General features: G+C 41.8%; 1 protein-coding gene across 3 annotated transcripts; it reads right to left on the minus strand.

The window, feature by feature from the left end:
• Positions 1-8,702: 8,702 nt before the first annotated feature.
• Positions 8,703-17,717, minus strand: LOC105687608 (protein jim lovell). 3 transcript variants are annotated; one of them, XM_048653510.1, is made up of 3 exons: positions 17,322-17,717; positions 13,677-14,016; positions 8,703-13,525 (listed from the first exon to the last, which is right to left on the minus strand). In XM_048653510.1, the coding sequence occupies exons 2-3, from the start codon at positions 13,865-13,867 to the stop codon at positions 11,683-11,685; spliced, it is 2,034 nt and encodes a 677-aa protein (XP_048509467.1). In that variant the 5' UTR covers positions 13,868-14,016; positions 17,322-17,717; the 3' UTR covers positions 8,703-11,682. The 3 variants fall into 3 exon arrangements, with proteins under 3 accessions (XP_048509467.1, XP_012258817.2, XP_012258816.2); XM_012403394.2 differs by lacking the exon at positions 17,322-17,717 and adding an exon at positions 16,787-16,823; XM_012403393.2 differs by lacking the exon at positions 17,322-17,717 and adding an exon at positions 16,031-16,818.
• Between the last annotated feature and the right edge of the window lie 1,200 nt (positions 17,718-18,917).

Raw genomic sequence — 18,917 nt, forward strand, 5'->3', positions numbered from 1 at the left:
GGGGGGTGGGGGGGAAGGCGAATATCTGGTACATGGGATCGAGTTCGAGATTTTTCCTGATTTATTTCGGCGTGACGCACTCCCGAGAAGAATTCGGAGTGTTCGGTGAATCGTCGAGCGTAGCCCGAGCGAGTCGGTTTTAGGTACGGCTCGGTCGTTTTCCTATGCAACACACCGGTGCAGCGTTTCGGTGCATTTGGGTGGTTGACCGTTCGCTCGTCCGGGCGGGCACCTCGGTGACTTCATTCGGTCTCTCGGGTCATGTTTACGGGGGCAGGGCGAAGACCTACGAAGCGAAGCATTTTGATATTGACCCCTACTCCTCACTCCACTGCACCCTGCCGCCCCGCGCCAACACCTTCCAAGTGTTATATCGTCTGTTTACCATACCGAACGGCCTAAGTCGAGCCGCTGACCACCGACCTGCCCTCCTTTTGCCGACTCGGGTGTCGCTACCGCAACCCGAGACCTTATTCTGGGCGCAAGGCGCACCTACCTACCTACCTACCTACCTACCTACCCACATCCATACCTCCCTTTCCTTTCCTTTTCTTTCCCTTCCTTTCCTTTCCTTTCCTTTCGGATCACGAAGACTCGACGAGGGAGGGTGGGACGGCGACCCCCCATCCTTGGCCCTCAATCTTTCGTTCCCCGATGCATTACTTATTTATTAGGGCCTTACGGGTGGTCCGCGACATGACGGAATCGATTACTCGAATTCGCGGAACCAGCCCGAACTCGCCGGAACCCCTTATTCGAATTATGCCCCCACCGTGGTGGGCCTCTCCCGATCCTCCCTGCTCCCCCTGCTCCCCCTGCTCCCCCTGCTCTCCCCATAGTCCCCCTCGGCTTATTATGTAATCAGAATAACAATAATTGCTTCGACCGACTACTCATCAATCCCGGAGACAGTCGCCCCGGGCCATCGATCGCGATGCTTAGGTACCAACCGGGACCCGAAAACCAGAGCCGAACCCGCAACCAAGTGCCATGCCCGGGACCGAGAACCGAACCGGGATCGAACCGGAATCCATAACCGAGGCTATCGATCATCGTTTTCCGCGGTGTGTCCCGGTCCTTCTTTTTTCCCCATACATTATTCCATTTTTTCGGAACCCTTTATTTTTCATACAAAACCATTTCTAACTGCCATCTGGAAGAAAAGTGGAACCTGAAGGAGCTCATCGTCCGACGATCGTACCGAACTTTACGACAAATTCTCGAGAGCTCTTCAACTTAATACGATATAATCATACGCTGTAATAATTTAAAGTTCTTGCCCCGCGTGTTTCGTTCTTTTTTTGCACTATACTATTTTCTCCTCCTCCATCTACATTTCGTACAGGTAGAAACGAAACGTGTAGATATCGAATACCTGTTTCGTCATTTGACGAAGCGCGTAATCGACGACTACGAATTCTCGACAAGTGCGAAGGAGAAAAAGAAAAAAAAAAAAAAAAATATGAAAATTCGAATCTTGGACCGGGATGAGAACGAGTCGAAGGATATTCATCTCCCGTCCGCCCGTTCTCCCTGCAATATCTCGCATGGTTAGCCGCACAAATGCGCTATTTTGTTCCTGATGGAAATTGAGAGGGTGTTTCTCATACCTTGTCATGCGCTTGATCCGTGCAAGTACTGCACGATGTCTTTTTTTCGCACAAAAGGTGAGAAGAAGGATCGCCCGAAGACCCACAACTGCGAAATACACTCTGGCCACCTCTCTCCGCTCCCCTGCAGCCCCCAGGACGCTCCGGACTCCGCAGGGTTATCGTATGACATCGAACAAGATTAAAGTTACAACCTTCGACAAATATACACCTGTTAATACGCCACATGCACGAGTACACCGTACTCTCAAATTTGTCGTCGTGTAATCGCGTTACCGCATCAATGGGAAATGAGAATTCGGAATGGAAAAAAAAAAATTGATCGGACGTAAAAAAAAATGAAGCGAAATTTGATTACCCTCCTCCACGTGAATAGGACGAAGTCCTGGGGATTGGCGAGATAGGGGTGAAGAGATCGTTCCAATTTGTCAAATTTCCTATGGAAAACTGAAAAACGTTTATGAAAAAAAAAAATCAATGAGTAGGTTTTTTTTTATTAGCACCTTTTTACCATCGTTGAGCGTTGAGCTACCCACGGTCCAGGCTCATCCGACTCGCTGGAAACGATTGCAGGATTTGGTTTTACTGAAAAGCGACAAGTGAGTAATTTACATCGTCGCGATTTACAGGAACCTACATGAACATTGGTAGTAAAAGTAAAATTATCAAATAAATGAGAAGAAAAAATCGAAAAAGTGTATCGGTCTCTTAATTTGGAGCTGATATTTTGCGACATCATTAAAAATGATGTCAGACATCATCGATCTGTAGTTCTACCTTATCGCTCGGGTCGTTATGGATTGTTGGTATAAAAAGCATCCCGAAGTTGGTCCAGCATTTGTGAGATGCAGCTGTACGTTTTTATCGGCTGGCGATCATCCCTCGTTCTAGAGATTTATAGATCTGCGTTTCACGTGAGTCGCGAATTACCCTGGGATGAATTTTTTCGATCCCGAGATAAACCGAAAAATTGTTTCATTTACTTTTAATCTTTCAAAGGGCATTCTAGGTCATCGTTCACCCACCACGTTGACTCGAACGATCGATCAACGCGGATACATATGGTAAATTAAATCGTCTCTCGATCGGGAAGATCATCTGCTGATTTGAATATGCAACAATCTATAACAAAGGGGAAATGTTAAAAGAAAAAAAAAATAAAAAAAAAATAAAATCAATCGACACGATGAATACGCATACCTCGGCGAGGACTGAATGGATGCTTCGATCCAGTGTCCATTTTATTAGCGACACATAAAGCTCGGCAATGACTGAAACAGATAGGCATGTAAAGAAAACCGAGTGGTATTAAGGAGATTATAAGGATATCGATTAAGTGAGACAATGTAGACAACGGTTACAATTGTATGTACAGTTTATTGAGGTTATATAATAATTCTCATTATCAGGGCGGGTGAGTATGGTTGGGTGAAATATTTCGTGAACTTGGGGCATAATTTTCGGGATACGAGATTTTAGGTAGCTAGCTTCGCCCTAGCCTCGCGCGCAATTTTATTTCATTTTATTCCTTCTCGTTTCATATTTTCCTTCTTTTTTTTTTTTTTTATTTTGCGTCTAATCGATTAACCCATTCGTTTGTATTCTCATTAATATTTTCATCACCTATTACAATTTAATTAGTAGATAATTAATTAACTAATTAATTAATTAATGATAAATCGTATAAACGTGAATTATGTGTGCGTAAGTGAACTAGTGGCGTTGACCCTGTTGCGTAGGGTCAACTAGGAAGTCTCTGTAGTAACCAGCAGTAGTAAACGTATCACAAGTATGCAGCATCCATTATTTATCGGTATCGAGCGTAACTGGAAATCGCAAACGTTTTTTTCGCGCCTCCGTTCGCGCTGCCGTTGGTCGAATTTTCATTCCAAAAGCGGGCGAAAGAAGAGAATTCCATATGAACTTTCGGCGATACAACGACGTACCGTTCGATGATTGACTCGCGTCATTCTCGACAGACAGAAATTTTTATTCAATGAAAATCCGACCAACGGTATCGGTGAAATGTAGCCGTGAAAATCGCCTGTGATTCCAACTCGACGTTATATTGTAGTTATAGCATTATAGAAGAATGCTCGGCATTAAACGGCAGTGGGCAGGATATAATTATTTTTTCAACGTTTCTTCGCGGCGATTAACTAATCGATTTGTATATATAAAATTACATCGTCCCCTCTGCCGGGCAAGAAGCACCGAGTTATTTTTTCTTTAGGTAATTGTATGTATTGTATCAATTGTTATATCAAACATTATAAACTGTAATATAATGTAAACCTGTAAAAAATATACTGGGTGTCGGCGGCTCTGTATAATATAATAATTGTAGTATTATAATCGTTTATGGTACATATTGTAATTATAATAGTATAAATATATTCCGTTATCGTAATATTATTATATTCTGCAGCTGAGTGTGTAATAAAATCCATGGGTATCTCATTATATAATTATACATCGTTTAAAATAACAATTATAATAATCATCATCACTCCGATATTTGATCATGTTGATCATCATCATCATCATCATCATCATCATCATTATTATTATCAATATTTTTATTAATATTATTCTGTTTTTCAGTTTTCTGTTCCTTTTTTTCGTCATTTTATTTTCATATAATCTATTATACGCGCATCTCGGGGCTAGGGCGACTTAGGAACTACGGTGACGGCACAACCGACTCAAGTCACTCTTACTATATAATGATTTATAGTATAGTTCATACGTGTTTAATTTTTCGACCGTACGTGTCAGCCCGATTATGTCACGGAAAGTCACTTGCAATTTTTCTTCTTCTTTTCTCCCATTTTTTATCTAAAAATTTTCATTTTTTCTCATCATATGGAAAATTTCATTCGACTCGTTCTCTCGGGGGCTTTTTCATTTTTGAACATAATTGCAAATTCTTTCCACCACACGGAGCTATTATTTTCTATATATATATATATTTTTTTTTTTTAAATCATTCTCTCTTTCTCAATCACTCTTCGATTCATTCTCTAATTATTCTTTCTCTCTTCTCTCTTCAATCGTTTCACTTTCATTCTCCTATTACATCGTCAAGGTTGCATCCGAAATGTAACACAGGATATCCGTATAGTATGTTGCACGTTTTGTTGAATATATAATTATGATAATAATATTAATAAAGACAATATTAATAATGATAATGACAATAATAAAGATAATAACGACACACACTACTCCTGTTGTATAATTATATGATAGATTACTAATAAATAACCAATTGCCTATTATTTACAAATTTCAAATTATATCGGAATAAAAATTAACAAACTGTGGACGAACAAATTCTCAAGGAAAAACAGTAGCACTCGAATCGAAATAGGGAAGAAAAAAATAATTAACTAGCAAAACGAATTTTAATTGCATGTAATCGTTTGTATATGATTTCATCCCCGTACGCTAGGAACTTTAATGACGGTAACCCCATCAACGAAAGAACAAAAATTAAATCGTCAAGGTGTCCCGAAATAATAGGTCGTATAATTCAACTACATAATAATAGTAATAATAATAATAACTATAATTGTAATTATGATAACAGCTGGTAATTAAAATAACGTTGTAATTGGAGTTTATACAAATAAAAGTATTTTACACCCTGGAAATTCGAATACAACCTTAATTCATGGTTTCTTCCCTCTTTTTACCCCCCGTTTGCATTTTTCTCTTGCAACTATTAATTCTGTTATTTAATTATTATAATTTTTCTTTTCTCTTCCTCTTTTTTCTTCTCATTTGTGTGTTCGTGTGCGATTGTGCGTATGAAAAATGTATGATCCAGATCCAAGTTTTATGTAACAATAATAATTATAGGTATAATTATATAATCATCGTCGTCGTCAGCCACCCCCACCGGCACCGCCTGGCACCCCGGTAGAAAAAGACAAAAAAAAAAAAGATCCTCCAATATTTATTGTTTGTTACGTTTATTTAGTTTTTGTCGTTAAATTTTACTTCCGAAAATTTTTTTATCGCGTACGATGAAACGTGTGTACGCGTACAATATGTGATTGTGTCGTACGTGTTAAATTTATCATAAGACTAACTGATGATGATAATTGAATGACGATGAACGAAAATCATTTGATTAATTATTTTTTTTTTTCTTGCCTCTTTTTATCATTTTCGAAAAACTCCCGGGGCGCCATATAAAAATTTACAAGGGCGGAGATCGTATAGTTTTTCATCATATTGTATATACCATATAGCCGCGGTGGTGCAGTTCACGATATAATATAGAAATGGGAATTTTGCAAATTTCGGATGAAGGTGACGGTGGCCCAAAATGACCCACCTAACCAAATCAACCACCCGTATTGTACGTATTATATATTTGTACATATATCATATCTATATACCTGTATATATATTTATTCATATATACGGTGGGGCGACCCCGATACTGACCCCGCGATTTCAACCCCCCTATTCTCACCCCCCGTCCTACGACAGGTAGCGAATTGGATTATTATAAGTATTATTAATATTAATATCGTTTATTGTTAATACGATTAAAATAACGCGCAAGATATCAATTAAGTCGAGTAATAATTTAAAATAGAGAAACGAAAACTAAGAGGGGTCAGAATCGAAGATGTCCGACCGATATATATAATATATATATATATACAGATATTTATATATATAATATACATATCATCCTCCTCTCCCTAGGGACTCACAACAACGAAACAGCGTTTAGTTTTTAAATCTAACTAACGTATTTTATTCAATTTATTTATTTTATTTTTATTCCCCTCGTCATTACGAATGATCATTAACTTGATTTAATTATTTTTTTTTCTTCTTCTTCTTAATGTTCTTCCCTTTTATTTTTCTCCTTCTTCTTTAATTATTATTTTCATTCTTATTCGTCTTTTATATAACTGCAAAATAATACTGAAGTCCGCACATGGTGCCTATCACATATTTTCTATAAATCTCTTTTTCTTATTTTCTTGTTCGCTCATTATGTAATTATTATTATTATTATTTTGTATTATTATTATTATTGTTTCATCATTTGCATCATATTCAAACATCATCACTATATTTACTTATGTACCACTCACATTCAAAGACAGTCAGATTCTATATTCATTTACACGTAGGTTTTTTTTTTTATTCCCTTAATTAATTAATTAATTTTTTTTACTTTTGTTTTAAATATAATTATACACGCACATTATTACAACATGATCTCTCGCGACAGAGTGGATAAAAAATTGGTTAAAACCATATTTTTGACGTTATTGAAAAACCTTGCTTTTTCTCTTATTTCCTTTCAAATGAATATTTCAGTCTTTACCCAGCCTGTTTATTTCAATCGATAAGATCATTGATCCTTGTCGTAATTAAAAGTTATCGTAATATATTTTTGCCCTTTCGTTTGCACTTGTTAAAAATTGAAAGTGCCACGTGACTCGGAAAAGTGCGTTGTGGGATGCAAAGGGTAGTAAACGGGAAGAAATATCTGGGGAGAAACGAAGAGGTGGATTTCACCTCATCGCGCGTAACTGAGCTTGAAAATTTAAGTCGTACCTACTCGCAGTTTGGTGATGAAAACGAGGAGCGTTTTACCGATTTACTCGGTAAAGCTTCGCGAGTATAAAGTCGATTATATCTATTCCCCGTGCGTGCTAGCGTGCGTGCGTGCGTGCGTCGGTGGATGGATGGATGGATGGATGGATGGGTGGATGGGTAGATGATGAGACGGTTCAAACGTGCGTGAGTCTTTGATGAATCTTTGAACACTACATTGGGTATATACAGATGTAATAAAATAAGCGACGAGTTAATTTTTCAAATAAATCCACGAAGCAAGTTTATCTCGTATGCGTAAGTTGACGGTGTTAAGTTATCGCGGAGTCCGAAAGAGAAGGGGGCCCAAGAGGGTGGCTGACGGGAGAGGGGGGCAGGGGATGAATCAATTAGATCAGAGGAAATCCAAATATTAATAGCTGTGTGTACGTATATATGAAATAGGAAGTAGGGGACGCATTACCTTAATTAAAGCGATAAAAAGTGACAGCGGTAGCAAACTGTACAACCAGCTGGTGCACCGGTCGTTCGATAATTTTCAACAATTGAACGACGAGCCTTATAAACATAATTCGTTATTAATTAAGACTGAAATATACACGAATATACATTTATACATACATCTAGAAGTAAAACAAAATTTTACAATACGTCAAAACTTTAGTTGTAAACTCTTTTGCAACACCCTGTACATAATATACATATAATAATATATAATATTAATAATCAATAATAATATCAGTTTGTGTTGAACAGGCTGTTTGGGGCTGGAAGCCTGTGGTCTATTATTTATTATTCACTATATATATTTTTATAATTATCCGTACCGATACACTTCATTCATTTCTCCTTTTTTTTTTTTCTCTTCTTTAATCTATTTTATTAATATCGATAATCATCTATTTATTTTCGTTCTCCTTAATTTTCATGGTATAATAATATGGTATGTAAATGACAACGGGATTTTTTTTCTTTTTTATTCTGCTTCTCAGCTTCTCTCAATATTCACCTCTGTTAATTTAAATTCCCAACGAAATAATTGCGACGTATTTATAGTATATATGTTTTATGAATTAATTCAAAGATCTTTTTTCTTTCCCATTCTAGACTTCATTAATATGTAGGTTTTTTTCTTCTCATTTTTTATTATTATTAATATTATCATTATTATGTTCTTTTTTGTAATTATTATCGTTATGATTAAGTTTTTTTTTCTCTTTTTCGTTTTTTTTTCATTTTTCATTTTTGCTTTAAATTTTTTTAAATCATCTTTATCTATCGTAGATTTGTCTGTGGCTATCCCTGATGTGTTAGTTACCCTGCGCTTCCGTCTGGTTGTCGAAATATTTTTTGTCATCAAACTGTGGGTATTTCAATTATATCGTTATTATTATTATTATTATTATTGTTAATATTATTATTAATCATATTATTATTATCGTTATTATTATTATTTTTAATATTATTAATTTTTAAAGATAAAATTCATCGTACACTTTTTTCTCATTCTCGTTTCTACATGTGTATAATGTATTATGCAGATATATATCATCATTATCATCATCATCATCATCATTATCATCATCATCATCATCATCATCACTATCATTATCATTATCATCATTCGTTTAAAGCAAAGGTTTACATAACGTTCGATGGAGCTTGCCAAACTTTCTATTGAAAGGAAAGCAGCAGCAGCAGCAGCAGCAGCAGCAGTAGCAACAACGACGACGACTGTTCGTTCAAGATTATATCGCATATGTACAGCACCCTCAACGTTAATTAAATATATCAATATAAGATAGCGAAGGTAAAACCCATTATCGTGCGAGAACACTTTAAATCTCTATTTAAACGTATATTTAAAAACCAATTAAAAAACATTAACAACACAAGCAGCTTTTGCTATAGGAATTATTGTTATCACGAGATAGGAAAAAAAAAGGAAACGAAATGAAATAAAATAAAACAACGCGTCTCGGTAGAAGAAGAATAAATATGAAATTCAAAAAAGAGGTAAGAAATAGAAAAAAGAATCGCGTAAAATAGTTTTATCCCCCGTTATTCATATGATAATAATATTTAATATTGTATGCGTCAGCTGAGGGACGACGTATGTATAATAATTTTCATAGTCGAATCGTAATTATTATAGCGTGTCGTCAGGGTTTTTTTTTTTTTTTTTTTTCTTTCAACGAGGAAAACTTATATATGTGTATCAACTATGCAACATTTAACAAATTTTTTTTTCTTTTAATATTTTTCTAGTAACACACACGAACTTTGGCCCGAGCGCGCGATCCTATTTTTCATTTCTTTCTCTTTTTGGAAAAAAATTTCTTTTTTTTATGTTTTTATCTACTGTCAAACTTTGGCTTTCTCTCTTTCTTTCACGCTTATCACTCCACTATACCTGTCGTTCTTTCATCCTCACACAGTGTAACATTCTCTCTCTTTCTCTCTTTCTTTTTCATTTTTTCACTCTTTCACATCTCACTTTTTTCCTTTTAACGGTATATGACATTTTATACAGCGTCTACGATCCTATTTAATGTAAATGCACGATGAGTCCTCGTTAATTAAATTCATATTAACGAACGTAAAAATTGTACTCGCGCAAATTATTATACGCACGTTATAATACTCAAGTATAATTAGATAAGAAATTAATTTGAAAGACATACTCTAAACTCATCTGTTCTGTTTTTTTTTTTTTTTTTCTTTAAATCATTTTGTGCGTGAGCTTGCACCTCGGACTCTTCGAATTCAAATTATTTAAATATTGTATTTCGAATTATTGCACTAGCCCCAAGGACTGCACATTTGCGATGTAACCCTGCGCTCTCTGGGCGGGCCCCATGCTAATAAAATTGTTAATATCTCATCTACACGGCAGTCTACGTATTTATTTTAGTTTATTATTTATTTTTAAAATTCCCCCCCATTTTTTTTGTGTTTTTTTTTTTCTTCATTTTCTTCTCTCCTCGTCGTTCAACTCCTATTAATATGTATAATTCTAAGCTTTTCTACGATTCGATTTTAACAAAATATACTTTTCAGAGAAAGCCTGGCAACCTCGCTAAACCCTGTTTGGTTACCCCTGGCCATCGTAAAAAGTATATTATAATTATGTAAACTTCTTTCTTCCTTAAATTTTCCTTTTTTTCTCCATCCCGTTATCTTTTTTTTGTTTTTATTTGTTAAGAATTTTGTTCGTTTGTTCGTTAGTTTTTTTTTCTCTTTTGCTGTTGTCATTTTTGTCTTTTCAGTCGAAACGCCGGACTTTAAAAATTCACAAGGATTCGTGACTCCCGTGGTCAATTATTTTCTCTTCTTTCTTTTGAGGTTTTTTTTTTTTATTGGTTCGTTTTATTTTTCAAATCAAAAATTGGGCCGAAAGAACCGCGATGCGCGTCGGTTAGTTTTCTCAACTCACCAAAAGCTCAAATTAATGTTTTTTATTATCGTATTTAATTGATTCATTTTTGGCCTTTTTTATTTCTGAAATCTGGTGATCGAATTTAACTCGGCTGGGTGGCGCTTCGCGGATACCGCGACATTATCTCGTTTCTTTAGATTTATTTTTTCCTCTCTCCCTCTTTTTCTTCTTCCATTTCATCATTTTGCTTTTCAATAATTTACAGTACTATTTGGTATGTGATCGCTCAACGTAGCAGGAACTGTTAATAGTGGTGCTGTGAAGCTGCAGTGATCAGCGGACGAAAATCACGCGCGCGGCTCATGTATAATCGATAATAATTATTACTATGGATTTTTTCAATAGTGATTAGTAATAATGTATATAATATAATTTATGTGTATATCGTATCGTTATGAGTAAAAAGATTTATATCGTACGTCGTATGAATAAAATTATCAGTGAACTATTTGTGTGAACATAATTGTAAAAAAGAAAGAAAACGAACGAAAGAAAGAAGAAGAATTAAAACCATCTCGTCTAATAAATAAGATAAAATAACACGTATTCGCATAGTTATACGAAAACGAAAAGGAATCGCGAAATATTTTCGTCCGTTGCAGACTTACTGTGGAAGTATATTATATATAGTGTGTTTGTAAATATATATATACATACAATATGTATATATGTATATACGAATCCGCGCGATTAGCGAAGAATTTTACACAGCAATATGATATTTTGCGAGGAGTATATTATGTATGTTATGTTATGTATATGTATATGTATATATCATAGCTTTGCATATAGTGAGAAACTTGCGTCGTTTCGATGAGGATCAGCCGCATTTGTGACGCAGGCGACCACCTCGGCGATGGGTCAGTCTTGTGTGAAGAGCATCCTGTAGTATGTGAGATAAGTTTTGTTCCTACATTATATACGTCCGCAGTCGGAGGTGTCTTATCTGGCTACCGGTTGCGTCCCTTTCACGAGGACTCAATTACCTGCTCTCCTATAATAGTTCTACTCCTATTTCTAGTCTTAATCCTGGTCCTAGTCCTAGTCGGATCCATTTTGTTGCAGCAGAGCCGTACCCGGCTGCGTCGTCGATTGTACTAAAGAGTCGTGTGCGACGGGCGACGTACTCCGGCTTCTAGGATTCGGATCGTTCGTACCCCCGCCGGAATTCGGAGGTGGCTCGTAGGCCTTTTGTTCACTGGGTGGTAATAGGTGCACCATACTCACGGGGACCGGGAACGCCGCTCCGAAATCCGGGAAAAATCCTTGGGGAAGATTGCCACCGAGAAGTGGATGGGAGAAGGTCGCCTCGTCGCCGGGATGCGGCAAACCCGTGAGGGCGTGCGGCATCTGAGAGGGCGGTTGGGCGGCCTTTATGTTGTTGTTCAGCGAATTCATCACCTCGCCGGTTGTCGCGCCCGTGCAATCCCTCCGAAGTTGTTCCAGTTTCAAACTCTTCCCGTATTTACCCCTGACGTACATCAGCAGACTGTTGTACGGTATGCCGAATATTCTACTGGCCTGGGACGTCGTCATCTTCTTGTTCCAGACGTGCTGAAGAGCCTCGGTCAACTCCGCGTTCGTCCAAGAGCGCGGTGGTCCCCCCCGAGGCGCGCTGTGTTGTCCCTTGGGTCGTCCAACCGGTAGTCGACCGTGATCGCTCCATCTTCGCGGTCCCTCGCCGTCGCCCCGATGCTTCTTTGACTTCTTTACGGGGTGGTGACCGAGGCTGGCACCGCCGAAAAGACCGTGAAGCGTTTCCGGTTTGAAACTGTCGTGGAGATCGGCCAGCAGCGAGCCTCTGTCGAGTCCGCTTCCGGGGGGGAACAAACCCCCGGCACCTCCGAGAGGACCGACGCCGTCCATGGGAAAAACGGCTACCGATCTCCTCGGCGTCAAGGGGGAATCCTGCTGCTGATAGGGGTGAGATCTGCTGTGAGGACTGCCTTCCCGGGGGTGATGGGAAAGTTGACTTTGGGGGTGACTGGGTAACCACTGCGCCGCCAGTTGCCCCAAGCTCGTCAGGTACTCGCTGTGGTGGTGCGGCGGAGTCAGGGAGAGCGCGGACATTCCCGGTAATCCTCCCGCCGGAAAATCCTGGAGCGATCCGTCGGGGTGGAGACTCGTCCCGGTCAACGGAGACCCGCGGGGACTGCTCGCTGTTTCGCTTTCGGTTTTTATTACGTGATCGCCGGGCGCCGGCGACGTCGACCTTTTCATCGACAAGTTTTCCGCCATGTCTTCCTGCTGCTGCTGTTGTTGTTGCTGCTGTTGCTGTTGCTGTTGCTGGATCTGATTTTGCTGGAGGTTCGTCGAGGGATGCTGCTGACCGCTGAGATTCAATCCGCCGGGGGGCGGGGGGCTCGGGGTGGGAACCGGGTGAGGACGACTGAGATCCTGAGGGAGGAGTTCGCCCGATCTTCTTCTCGGTCGGGCCTGTTTCCTCCTCGGCATCAACGGAGACCCGCAAGAGTCCCTCAACTCCCTCAGGGAGAAACTCAGGTGGCCCATGTGCGGAAATCTGTTGTCCCGGTGGTGATCCCTGTGGTGATACAGTTCTCTCGGCGGCGCCGGACTCTCCGACACGTTGTCGTCCTCCTCGGGCGTGCACTGGGCGCCCTCGGGTGTCGAGGGTTCGCCGAGGAGGAGGTCGGTCGTCGGTGTTTCGGGAGGACTGGCTGGTCTCGGTTCCGAGGACGCCAAGCCTCGCACCTGAAGACTCTCGGCGGCACGCATGAGACCCGGAAGTTCCTCGCGGCCGACCCGGACCTCGCCCCGGTACATGAAATCCACGAGCGCCGCGACCTCTCGACCGGGAAAATCCTTCAGCACGATAACCGGGTGCTTGCAGGGGTGCTCCGCGAACATCCGCTCAAAGAACGGGCTAAAACGTTACACCATTCTCTCCTCTGACATTGTTCGCGATACATTGTTTTTTTGTTTTTTTTTTCTTTTTTTTTTTCTATACGAAATCTCCGCGAAACGCAACGGGGGCAACGTGGATGAAATTTTGGAGTTTTGAAATTTGTATTTACCTGCAAGCGCTGAGGACGACCTTGTGCGCCCTGAGGCTCGTCTCCGCGCAGACCAGGGTTACGTCGACGAGCGTCTCGGCATGAAGTAGAGCCTCGAATGCCTGCAGGATGTGCGCCTGATGATTGTTCCACCTTAACGAGTAGTGGGACTGAAGAGCCATCTCGTCAGGACTCTCCGCGGCGCTGGACATCTTTCCTCTTCTTCGTCGGCGCGGAGCGTTGCGGAGCCACCGTTCCTTCTTTGTCGCCTTTACACCTCTTCTTATTCTTCGTGATTTTTGTTTCTCTCTTCCATATATGCGGGTACGCTCTGTCCTCACTGCTGCATCGGACGCCGTTTCTGAAAATTCATTACAAGAACCTTCCTAGAGGATCAAATACGTAACACCCCGCTCATCGATTTTAACAATATCCTTCAGCTCACTTTCGCAAACTACTTTGATCGTTCGAATCACCGGCGATCCCCCTCTTTTCCGGATCAATCAACGTCGATAATTTTAATTGACTCATCGCTGGACTATTAATTACGTTCATCTCTAACTTTTAAGGCTACCCGCCCCGGACGATCGGGATTTATTGATTTTAATCGCCTCGTAATTATCGGGGGGGGGGGGCGAATTGAATCGGACTCAAGACTTACGCCGGACTTTCTTTCGTCGCATCCAAGTTCGCCACTATTTTTCGATCGATGAAAAAATGTCGAGAGAAAAAACAAAATGTTCCTCTCGCACGTTCGATCGTAAGGTAATAAACGGGAGTCGATTGATACGAATAGTTTCATCCGCAACGATGAGATACGCGGAATAACCGGTTCCGTAATACATTCTAAGTCACGCTTGACTAATCCGATTATGCTGATTCTTCCCTCAGTCAAAATCCGCATCAAGGATGCGTTAATAACTCAAGAAATTGGGGTGAACTTCCAACACCTGCTCGTATCCAAAATTCTGCGAAAATTTCGCTACACGGCTATACGCGTCCACACGACGAATGAAACGACAAATGGTTATTCGATCGACTCTTGCATCGGGTTTCTCTTAAATTCTAGCAACGGAATTGAAATTTAAGATTTTATCGTCAGAATTAGGGGGTGCGAGGACTTCCCGAAGCTCAACTGACCGGCGAACGAACCTCACGCCGAATACGAGGGAAAAAATTAGCCGCATCCCCGATGGGATTGCGAATGGCGAAAATGTGGAGATCGCGTCCAGCTTCCGCGAGGAGAATGCATGCGAGGATTTTATAATCCTGATCTAGCGGAGGAAATATTTCGCGGGAAATTTCGTCCAAGCGCAATCAGCCTTGAAACGAACAATTGCAACGAACTTTCATAGAAATCTGAACTTTCTATCGCGTTAACGATCGATTATACGTGTCCACCTACTTGATCGGCAACGAGATGAGCCGATCGGCTAATTCTGATCGATTGGAATCGGCGTAGGTGACGCGTGAACGGATCAACGGGGAAAATAACCCGACGACTTGAAGCTGCCGATCTCACCTGTCGAATACATTTACAATCTCGTTTAGAAGAGAAGAAACAAACACACGTACACACGATACCGCCGACAACGTGCTAGGCGGAGACCGACGCGCCGTCGTAGCGCCGCCCAAATTTTCGCGCGAAATTTACTGTCAAACTCACGTGCTCCGCGACGGTGGAAAAAAAATACTGTCAAAACTTGGGCGGAAAAAATTATCGAGTCAATTTAGCGTCGAATCGGAAGCGGCGATCGATTTTTAACAAATTTTTAGCCGTGTCTGGAAAAAGTTTGGACTCCGGTCTGGATTGTTTTTTGCGTTTCTGGTCAAAAAATTGCTTTCAAAAATCAAGATCATTGCGCGAATCTAGTTGGAAACGATTTGGAAGTAGCTAATAATTGTTTCTGTAAAATAAAACCACAACGTCTCGTGTTGTGTTTTCAATTGGCAAGTGTTCTTGTGATGTAAACATCGTAGTCTTATCTCGTACCTCGCAAGATCAAAAGTTGATTTGAACTTGACGGAAATTGTTTCGTCGGTTGAACTAAAATTTGGACGATTTCGTGATTTTACAGGGGACTTTCATTTTTCATCGAAGACTTTTTAACACGAATCGAGCAAAATTTCTATCCGTCGACGTTGGGGTTGCAGACAAATTTTGAAGCAAAGTAACGGTGAATTGAATTTTTGTCGGAGTGGTGCCTGATTCGTAGTAAGGAATAGGAGAACCGTTTGAAATTTATCAACGAAAATTTGATAAATTTACAACTGCGAAACTTGGTCGTTTCCGCACTCGTGCGAAACAGGGCTTTCGAATTTCGAGTCGAGTTACCCGATAACTTTTTTTTGTTTCATAGAAAAATATCACTTACAAAATTTTGACACGAGGTCGAAAGATCGGCCGCACGATCGTTTCGTACACTCGCGAAGCTTTGGAGGATGAAAACCGTGATAATTATAAACCGCAGATCAGTTGCGATTTCTGGTGGTCGAAAAATTCAGATGTAACCACTATGTTTCAAATTCACCCACAAACAGAGCCGGAACGAACACTTTGTACGATTAACAGATAACAAATTTAACAACAGTTAGATGATTAACGAAACTATTAACTTCTACGTGACGACGGATAAAAACTTGCGGGGGAAAAAACCCCGACGTGTAAAAAACCATAACTGAAACGATTAACACTGGTTTTTGGTAGAAATTTCTTTTTGTTTTCTTTTTTTTTTTTTTTTAAATTTATTTTAAGTCAAGAACCACGCCAATAAAATCCACCTCATAATTTCCTCGGTCGATTATCATATATCTTATCTCCCTTATACTTCTTATGGTTTTTTAATCTTTCTTTCACTAAACACAACAACGTGGCTGATCGCAGCGGCGGGAACGCGGAGTAACAACCGTAGCGGTGATAAGGTAAGTCGACACTTTGCACATATCGCCGCAAAAAAACTTTCCCCCTCGGGAAGCGGTGGGACGACGAACCGAGTTATTGGCGGTCACGGGGGTCCGCCGGAAGATGCGAAACGGAAGGGTAAGAAAATTTTTCAGACGTATATATATATGTATACAAGGGACAACCAACAACGTGTGCGTCGTACTTTGGCACACTCTGACAAACGTACCGTGACTCTTGTTTGCGTGCGTTGTGGCGACGTCGGCGACGGCCGATGAGTGAATGCGCTGTGAGGTTCGGCGCCTCTTCCAAGACCCCCACCCACCACCCTCGTCCCTCTTTGCTCCCCCCCTTTAAAAACCACCCCCTCGGCGCCCTTCCAGTACGCGAAGCGGGCCGCGACCGTCGTACGTGCTATACTACCCTTCCACTTTCAAAAACGACCCCTCCGAACCCTCCTCGCCATACCCCCGCGGGACAGAGATGGATGACGCTACGCACGAGGTGTCCTGCCGCTCCGAAACCGCGCGCCTGCGCTAGCGATCGTGTCCGTTCTTCGCCAACAACCCCTAAGAAGAGGTAAGTCACCCGTATACGTGCAACGCGTTATATTCCTGCCGTTGGATTTCACGACAATTTTTCGCCGAAACTCTGCGTCCGCTGCCGAGACGTAAGATCGAGTGTCCGAAGCGACAGGGGTGGTTCTTTTTTCTCCGCACGCTCGCGAGACGAGATAAAGTAATCTAAGGATTGAAAATGCCTACTTTTTGTGTCAATGGCATCAAGCGCAGCGGAGGCTCGAGGCTTCCTCAGGTAGCGATTGTCAGAAGTGCTGCATTTTCCCCTCCCGAATTGCTCCACCGAACACTTTTGTCACCCTCACCACTTTTACACACGACGAATATGCGTACGATCTGGTGATGTCCGCTGCCGGATTGTTCGCAATCAACCGTCGATATTATTTCCACTGGTCGCAGGCGAAACGTCGGAGTGTGTGGTCATCCGTGTAGACCGTTGATCGGGGCGCGTTCACCTGCAGCGGAGTTATTTAATTTCGAACGGCTAGTTCCGATCCCATGCCCAATCTCGTCGGTCCACCGTAGATCGATCGAGATCCACCGTATCTTCTTCTCCTCCACTTCCGGAAAATATCACATGTCGTTCGAATCGAGTGAGGGGGGAGGGGGGGGGGGGGGGGGGGGGGGAGGATGCGTTCGAAACGACAGCAGAAAAAAAGGACACACGTGTATATATTATATATCCATCACTCGTCTACGTGGATCCACTGCACGTTACTTTTATAAAATCAGGGGTGAGTTTCGGGTCCCAAAAAAGGGGGGGGGTGGTGGGGTGGTGGTGTGGGTACGGGGACGGGGATCGGTTATCGAGCGATGATTCCACTGCACCGATTCAGTTCTATCTCTCCACATGCACGAGCGACTGTTGGAACGGTCGCGATATGACTGCCTCCTCAGACTTACCTCTGGAAGTGGAGGAACTGAGGAAGTGACGAGCAGTCCCACCTCCATGGCTACCTCCAGCGGGGTACCTGCCCACCGACCGGGCCCTCTCCCCACCAGATGTGGTAATATACTCGTGCCCCGGTGTAGATCGGTTGGTAGAATGGTTGGTCGGTAGACAATGGTAGGTAGGTGGTAGCTATAGGTGGAACGTAGGTGGATCAGCGTAACCGGACAACCGTCTCCTCCTCTTCCTCTTTCTCCTCTTCGTCCTCGTCCTTGTCTTTATCCCCCTCGTCCTCATCTCGCGTGCGTTTGCCTCGGATCTCTCTTCGGCGTCGCGTCGCGTCGCGTCTCTTCTTCTTCTTCTTCTTCTTTTTTTTCTTTTTCGCCCTTTTTTTTTTTTTCTCTCGCTCCTCAGCTTCCTCGATTACCTGAGGGTCTTCCTGCCCCTGATCCGCAGGAACAGCTCCGCTCTGAGCGCGTGCGAAATGCAACCGAATAGCCGTTTCACCTTTGCCACTACCGCGCGGCACGGGTACGAAATCTACCTGTCCCAAACCACCCCCGTTGCCACCCCGACTTCCCTGGAAGGTTCACCTGCCTGCCTGCCTGCCTGCCCGCCTGCCCGTCCCTCCGGCACCTGTGCGTGGAATAGCGAGAATTCCTTCAATGTCTTTTGCGACGTATGTATGTACTTAAAATTTTCCGAGGACTTACAAATCCCTTCACATGCGATTCGTATAGGTATACATCGACGAACTGTAAACACGTCGATCGCTTCGTGGTATCCAGAATTTTCTGCAACGAATAAAATTCCCACCTCCAATTTATGCCATCCGATCTCTTTCCTCGACCACGGGATATTATCATCGAACGATGGGGCGATCTCGTTGCTTT

The sequence above is a fragment of the Athalia rosae genome, chromosome 4 (genome assembly GCF_917208135.1).
Source record: "Athalia rosae chromosome 4, iyAthRosa1.1, whole genome shotgun sequence".
Taxonomy (NCBI): Eukaryota; Metazoa; Arthropoda; class Insecta; order Hymenoptera; family Athaliidae; genus Athalia; species Athalia rosae.

What these genes read in the sequence shown, in the direction of transcription:
- LOC105687608 (XM_048653510.1), bottom strand. Translation starts at nt 13,867, where the DNA reads ATGTCCAGCGCCGCGGAGAGTCCTGACGAGATGGCTCTTCAGTCCCAC. An exon ending in GTCGTCCTCAGCGCTTGCAG is followed by an intron (nt 13,526 to 13,676) that starts GTAAATACAAAT and finishes GTAACGTTTTAG; the next exon opens with CCCGTTCTTTGAGCGGATGT.